The 8,312-nt window shown below is 43.8% G+C and overlaps 1 protein-coding gene across 1 annotated transcript; it reads right to left on the bottom strand.

Annotated features, from left to right (window-relative positions):
- Nucleotides 1–1,995: 1,995 nt before the first annotated feature.
- On the bottom strand, nt 1,996–5,182 carry spag8 (sperm associated antigen 8). Its single transcript, XM_060050161.1, has 6 exons — nt 4,900–5,182; nt 4,266–4,425; nt 4,053–4,098; nt 3,507–3,621; nt 2,952–3,014; nt 1,996–2,512 (listed from the first exon to the last, which is right to left on the bottom strand). The coding sequence occupies exons 1-6, from the start codon at nt 4,945–4,947 to the stop codon at nt 2,423–2,425; spliced, it is 522 nt and encodes a 173-aa protein (XP_059906144.1). The 5' UTR covers nt 4,948–5,182; the 3' UTR covers nt 1,996–2,422.
- Nucleotides 5,183–8,312: the final 3,130 nt, after the last annotated feature.

Below are 8,312 nucleotides of genomic sequence, written 5' to 3'. Positions count from 1 at the left end.
TTTGTCACACTTTCAAGAAACTTTCCTGGCCCACGATGAAACCAAATCTGTCTAAATGTATTTCTATACCGAGTCCAAGGGGATGTGATAACCCGCCAACCCAGCCCCTGTGGTGTCCCTGAGAATATCTGATGATGCCTTCCCCTGGTAGGAGGAGATATGGAGGCTGGTAAACAAGCAGAGCCTGAGCATATGAAGCTCATGTGGGGGCATCTCTGGGCCCGACAGAGCTGCAGCCGCTCACCCTCCACAGTTTTTTCTGGTGAGGACGACACCGGAGCCATGGATACGTCCTACGCTAATATTAGTACTGCAGCGATTCATGTCGTCTGCTGTATTTAATGCGGGGAGGGGGATCGATCAACTGTGTTTGTCGGGAGCATTGAGAATGCAAAGTGATTCCATCAAACGGAATCTACCAAAAATAGGCGGCAGGGGGATCTACATGGGAAGAACGATGGTGTGTGTTGTGTGTGTGGTTATGAAGAAAGAAGGCAGCTACTGAGACACACAGTGTCACGCCTGGTCTCCCAGGCCTACCGCTGCGATGACATCCCTGCTCATCAGAGACATCTACAGTCCACCGTGGACCGAGGGCAAGAGCCCTGCAGCGTCCGTCTGTCCCTGTGTGTGTGTGTGTGTGTGTGTGTGTGTGTGTGTGTGTGTGTGTGTGTGTGTGTGTGTGTGTGTGTGTGTGTGTGTGTGTGTGCTTCCTTGTGAGTGAGTGTGTCAAGATCTGTGGGCAGGCTTAGGGCACATGTCTCCCTGTGTGTTTGTGTGTGTCTGTCTGTCTGTCTATCCCTGTGTGTGTGGGTGTGTGTCTCCTTGTGAGTGAGTGTGTCAAGATTTGTGGGCACATGTCTTCCAGTGTGTGTGTATATATGTGTATCTGTATGTGTATCTGTGTGTGTGTGTGTGTGTGTGTGTGTGTGTGTGTGTGTGTGTGTGTGTGTGTGTGTGTGTGTGTGTGTGTGTGTGTGTGTGTGTGTGTGTGTTTGCGTGCGTGTGTGTGTGTGTGTACGTGAGTGTGTGGGGTTTGCGGCAACAGTGTGTGGGCAAATATGTTTTAATCTCAGCAGGGGCGCAACTTTTCTGCACCTGCATGACTGTAATTACCTCCCACTCACCCACACACACACAGGCATGCTGCTCACGGCTCGTAATGGTCGAGAGAGCGTGCGAGAGAGAGAGAGAGAGAGAGGTTTGTAATGGTTGAGCGAGAGAGAGAGAGAGAGAGGTATGCATGGAGATGTGCGAGAGCAAACTAGGGTCACACCTGGATACTAAAGGCATGATAAGTGACCTATAAACGTATCACAGCCCACCAGGCGTTCTAAATACACGGGAACGCAGTCACTCTGCACAGCGTCTCATATCTGAGGCTCTCTGGCAGAAAGATAAGGAACAAATTCAAGTGTGCATTGCAGCTTCACTACCTGGGATCAAAATATATAGATTCGGAAGCACGGACAATATGAGGGTTTCTTCGTTGATGTCATTAATTCAAGACCTTTTCCTCAAACGCACACCATCTTAGACCAATTAAAAATAAAGATAATTTCACCTCTCATTTAGTATACAGTTCATAAAGCTCCGGCATTCGGTATGACGTAATGTAAAATCCCACTACTATTCTAGCACCTTGTCTTTCCTTAACACTGAGATAATCGTCTGGTTTGCTTTTGGGCGGGAAATACATTGATATAGACTAAAATGGCTTGGTCGCCATAGCTACCTGCCTCCATACCCATCGGAGCATGAAACAATGGATCATCGATGCTCAGCGGTGAGGCCCTGTGGACTGACAGGAGCGCACATCTGGCTGTGTCATTCACTACCTCACACCCCTAGCCTGCATCTGTATATCTGACATGGAGCATAATGTACTACATAATGTACTACATAACACACTACCGCCTGTAACCCATTATCTCTTTCAGCTAATTATCTTAGTGTCAGTTGGTTCAATAATAATTGACTCATTACATGTAGTAGTCTCTTTGAACATCATCGATTTGCTGTATTTAATGTTAAAGCCGGGGACGGCATGACAACAGACCGAAGTGTAAACAGGACAGATACACGGGCAGGTTAGTAGCCTATCTATTAATTAAGTCATTATCTGGGAATTTATGAAAGTAACCGTAGAGTCTAGAATTTCTCATGCTCTCAGAGGTACTCGTCTTTTAATAACTCAAAGTGTTCGTGAAATCGGATAGCCATCATTTGGTTTTCTGTTTTATTAACATGGCATGTTACAAATGCTATTTATTTGTTACATTTCGAAAGCGTTGTTCTGTGATGCTATAAAGTTAACAGGAGCGCTCCCATTGGCAGCAGTGAGATGGTTGAAGTTTTTGTGGTGCTCATCGCTATATGTCCTTTTCTATGCTTATGATGGGGTCTGGGGGGGGGGGGGGGGTTACTGGTCATTTAACTGCTGGGTTATAGGGGTGCTGAATTGAGCGCACCTCTTGAAAGGGCTGTCCATTGTTCGAACTGCAGTCGTTCTCTGAAAACAGAACAACCAAAACAATGTTTCAATGTAATTCTACTTTTGCAGAATTTGCTGTAGCCTTTAATTCTGCCGCAAACAAAGAAAGTTAATCTTTGACAATCAGCGAGTCAAGCATCCGTTAAAGAATAGAATCGCAAGCAGCCAAGTATGAATGTGCATAAGGGGGAGGAATTAAAAGAAAAGAACAGAAACAGAAACAGTCGATGAAGCATGTGCAATCTAGGTAATGCATCATGGGAAGAGATGACCTTTATTTATGAATGCAATGGAAGAGAGAGGTATGTTGGATCTTGAAGCTGTGTTCGTGTTTGTGTGTGTTTGCGTGTGTGTGTGTGTTTGTGTGTGTGAGTGTATGTGCACATGTTTGTTCGTTGCGCTTGCGTTCGTGCGTGCGTGCGCGCGCGTGTGTTGTGGTTTCTCTGTCGTAACAGACCTGAATGTGCTGATGGTTCTCGCTCCAAAATGTAATCGCCTGGTCGCATTTGTAATCGTGATTCTGTTGACGAGAAAACACAAAAACGTCGGGAATTGGATTTCGCTGATTGCACCGACTAAAGTCCATTATAGGAGGACTGAAAACATCCCACTCACACAACAGTGAAGAGAATGTCAGCATGGCAAATCATAATGTTATCCTTGTTCGCTTTTTGTCTGCACAGTTTGGCTTGAGACGTGAGATTGGAAAGGATTGGCAAACTGTTGCTCAGTTTGGCGTCAAAGTAAACTCCTTCTAGGGAATTAGGATGAACATTTACTCAGTTCAGTGACAGTGCCTCTGTCACTTAATTCATGATTACACACTGCGCAATGTAATTTGTATTATCGCGGTCATAAAGATTTGCTCCAACATCTTTTGTTTGGTCATTCGGTATAGTTCTTCAGCTCCCCCTGAACAATTTGTTTTAACAAAATATTTGAACTAAAGGGATGGCTACAGGGGACCGAATTATAACCACAGCAAAAAGGTCAATGATCCGATTTCCGATACCTTCGTGGTTGTGGGAGGAAGAGGCACGAATCCTCCACCGGTGAAATCCCTGTGTGTGGTGGAGGAGAAGTCTGTGGTGGGAGTCACAGGGTTGAACTCTGCATGCACCTCCTCACTGCAAACACACGGGCCAGAAACAAGTAGTAGGCCTACTTCAACATCACAAACGGGCCCGAAGGACAAGCACTGTGTGTATTTTGTGATGATTGGGGTGTCAATAGCCTACGCATACAAACACACAACAAGTAATGGTTGTGCTTTATGTACAGAAAAGCACTTTGTGTAAATGTGTGACTCGTGAGCACATGTAAAGATGTTGGCGTGGGTCCAGAGATGGGTTTTTAAGATAGCTCTGGCAATTTGCCGCCATTATCAGTGCCAAAACAGACCCATTTCCAAATAAGCCATTTCAAGTGATTGAGTATTCGTCTTAAAGGGTTTCAAGGGTTGCAAAATAGATCTGGGCCAAGGCTGTTCTTAGAGGCAAAACATCTAATAAAGGGATGGGAAAACATTTGCTGAAAACATAAAAATTAAAAATATAACCTTATTCTCTGAGTGATCAATTTGGCCAGAAGTTCTCCTCTGATACCTGCAACGCAAAGAGGCCCAAAAAGAGATTAAACTGAGAGAAAAGAAGGTGATGTTTATTTATTATGCTAATAAATGCTGTTCATCACCCAAGAGAACGACATCTCCCCAGCGGTTTGTCCATGAACAGCCTTATAACATGATATACGACACATATGACCAACGTACCGCGCTCCCTCACCCCAGGGGCCACGGGGGGCGTGTAGGCTGACTTCAGGGAGGTGATATCTTCCATTTTGCTCTCCAGATTAATTGAGAAAATGCCCCGGTGACCGTCTCTCTGAATCTGTTCTTGGGACGCATCGTCCGCTAAATCAGCTACTGCCCTCTACATGGACACACAGACACACTGCTCATGGCTTTGTGTGTGTGTGTGTGTGTGTGTGTGTGTGTGTGTGTGTGTGTGTGTGTGTGTGTGTGTGTGTGTGTGTGTGTGTGTGTGTGTGTGTGTGTGTGTGTGTGTGTGTGTGTGTGTGTGTGTGTGTGTGTGTGTGTGTGTGTGTGTGTGTGTGTGTGTGTGTGTGTGTGTACATGACGTTCAACAAATACTTGTATGATTAAGCTGCAGGTTCTTGTAATATGAATAAGAAACTGGAAAAATGCCACACACACAAAAACATGCACACACAGACAAACACACATGCCGCACAAACTTAAAGGGTCAGCTTTTTTTGTTTTGTTTTTTTACAGATTTTAGGAATTGTATTGCGAACAATCATTGATAATTGACTGAATTGATGATTAAAATGCTTATGATTCACTACGGCGAAATACGCATATGCGCTATACTAAACATACTGACCTCTTCCACCCAATTGTCCAATAGACACTTTCCAACTTTCTTCTCCATAGCGGCAGTCGAAGTCCTCGTTGTCAATCAATCCATTGAACTGGTAAACGGACCGCTGTATTAGAGGCGCGTCTTTGCGATAGCAACGGGTTAGAAACGAAAACAAGCGAATCGACGAGCCCCGCGAGCCGGTCAGGGACGACCTGTGGCTGTGGACACTGTTGTCCGGCGGATCACCATGACAACGCCTTCTCGCTATCACATTCCTTCTGGAAGTTGATACAACCTGCACGTCAGCTCCACACGTGTCGGCGGGTTGTTATTCATTACTCGTGGACACGTCCCCACTTGTTCCCCGTACACCCACGAGATGAGATCGAGAAGATTGCTTTTTAAAGTAGACGTTTTACTTCCACTTCTATGTGTATGTTGACCCAGATACACATGTAGGTGTAACTCTTAGCCATGAATTAGGGTGGCATTGAACTGTTTATTTTATCTTCCAAACTTGTCTGAGAACATGAGGCAAAATATTCATATATGAAAATCTGCAACTGATAGGTTACTCACATGCAGAATTACAGACTTCAGTATTTTCTATTCAAACAGTCATAAAGGCCTGATATAAGAGAGGCTACTTTTTCTGAATAAGTCGAATGTTCTTGACTTGTGATAGGCTACTGATTTTACTCTGGAGAAAAGTTAGAGGAAAATATGACAAGGCTCTTGATTGCTTATAATCAGCGTTTTAAAGTAGGCCTTGGCTTGATTACGGTACATTTGATTTCGGTCCATTCTGAAAATGATTTCTCAGAAAAGCGTGATTTTTTTTTTCTGTAAAATAATGATGATGCACATTCCTTACATCTCAGTAAAATTCTGTGGACAGTTTGGATGACCAATGTATTCTCTTTTATGTCAGATTAGATTAGTTCCAGCCACTTCTCTTACTGCAGCCAAAAATCAAGAGAGGACCTTATTACTTAGCTTTACTTTGTGTAGCACATGATAGTCCAGCACCAAGCAGACATTTCCTATATTGAAAAACATCAATATCTTTGTGTCCGTCTCTTTTTTTTTGTATATTAACCAGAATTTAAAAAGTAGAGCAACTTCAAGTAACAAAAGTAAACGGGGAGGATGGGGGCCCGATGCTGTGACATGTATGATCGTGGTTCTCTGGTATCATCTGTTATTCTGACATGATGTGACCTCATGGAAAATGTTGACGACTATTTACTCTTGACGTTATGGTTACAAAATGTGGACTCTCAAACTCCTCCCTAAAAAAAAAAGAAAAAGATTTACGCAACCAAAGCCATTATTCAATCAAAGTATCTTAACTCTGTGCTCACTGTGAGGGGTAAAAGGAAGTGGATGACATGTTAATACGACAATTTAAGCTTAAAGTGGTGGGACGTCACACACACACACACACACACACACACACACACACACACACACACACACACACACACACACACACACACACACACACTGACACACACACACACACACACACACACACACACACACACACACACACACACACACACACACACACACACACACACACACAAACCCCCCCCCCCCCCCCCACACACACACACACACACACACACACCCACCTCGTATTAAAATTTGTACGCTAGTGTTACTGGGTCTGGGTTTGGTTTCATAAGGGGATTATCAACATGCCGTGGATAAACACGTTTCTCCTAAGACCTATCATGTCACACAGCCGCAGCTAGTCCTGCTCTCCCCTCTGAACGAAAGCCCGGAGAGATAATGCTGCTATTTCTGTGTTGCAGTTGTGATTACATGTTCATTGACCAATCTCCATGGCGACCAGCGGCTGCCTCTGCAGCATATCTATTGATGAGCTATGTAGGTGTGTCTTTTTTTTGTTTCTTTCCTTTTCTCTTTTTCCCCCCAGAAGCCCTTAGAGGCTGAAAGTACGGCTTTGCCTTTGTGACTGGCCTGCTATTAAAATTATGTGAAATTCCTCTTGTCAACGAACGACTGTCTAGGTATTGTGTTGGATGTCTCTATTTCTGCTATGTAATCCGAACATACTCTGGTGTTCTTCCACAATATTTGGACTGCCTCTTTTTAATCGTTCCCCTTCACTTCAGTTGTTCCCCATCGGCTCATATTTTGATGATCATCCTATTGATTTGTATTTGCTGCTGTGCATTAATCGATATAGAATAACGAAATGCGTTGAATATAGGTTCATGGGTTGTTATAAAGAACCTGTGTTCAACCATCAGTGTCATGGGGGGGGGGGGGGGGGGGGGGGGCAGGGTATTTCCACCACACTGCCTTTGGGATGCTGAGGGATCTCAGGGGGCAGCTGGAGCACAAAGGGGGGGAGAGACTAAATGGACACAACTGAGATGGCTAAGTTTAGATATGGGGTTAGAGATGGTTAACTTTAAGAAAGACGGCTACGTTTTGATGTTGGGTTAGAGATGGTTATGTTTTGCTATTAGGTTAGAAGTGGTTCGTTTAGGTAATAGGTTAGAAGTTGTTAGTTTAGGACAGGTAATAGGTTAGAGGTGGTTAGTTTAGGCAATATGTAAGAGGTGGTTAGTTTAGGTAATAGGTTAGAGGGGGTTCGCTAAGGTATTAGGTTAGAGGTGGTTAGTTTAGAGGTGTTAGATAAGGTATTAGGTTAGAGGTGGTTAGTTTAGAGGTGTTAGATAAGGTATTAGGTTAGAGGTGGTTAGTTTAGGTAGTAGGTTAGAGGTGGTTCGTTTAGAGGTGTTAGATAAGGTATTAGGTTAGAGGTGGTTAGTTTAGAGGTGTTAGATAAGGTATTAGGTTAGAGGTGGTTAGTTTAGAGGTGTTAGATAAGGTATTAGGTTAGAGGTGGTTAGTTTAGAGGTGTTAGATAAGGTATTAGGTTAGAGGTGGTTAGTTTAGAGGTGTTAGATAAGGTATTAGGTTAGAGGTGGTTAGTTTAGGTAGTAGGTTAGAGGTGGTTCGTTTAGAGGTGTTAGATAAGGTATTAGGTTAGAGGTGGTTAGTTTAGGTAGTAGGTTAGAGGTGGTTCGTTTAGAGGTGTTAGATAAGGTAATAGGTTAGAGGTGGTTAGTTAGGTAGTAGGTTAGAGGTGGTTCGTTTAGAGGTGTTAGATAAGGTAATAGGTTAGAGGTGGTTAGTTTAGGTAGTAGGCTAGAGGTGGTTAGTTAGGTAATAGGTAAGAGGTGGTCCGTACAGGACCTAAACGACCCACCTCTTACCTTTAACATAAACCGAACACCTCTAACCTACTACCTCAACTTTAGGTAATAGGTTAGAGGTGGTTAGTTTAGGTTATAGGTAAGAGGTGGGTCGTTTAGGTAAAAGGTAAGAGGGGGTTAGTTAGGGTATTAGGTTAGAGATTACATTAAGACTCCGCTGTGTCGACCAACCACTCA

This window comes from Gadus macrocephalus, chromosome 4, assembly GCF_031168955.1.
Source record: "Gadus macrocephalus chromosome 4, ASM3116895v1".
NCBI lineage: Eukaryota > Metazoa > Chordata > Actinopteri > Gadiformes > Gadidae > Gadus > Gadus macrocephalus.
Note: the sequence above shows the minus strand (reverse complement) of the source record. Positions and strands in the feature narration are given on the sequence as shown.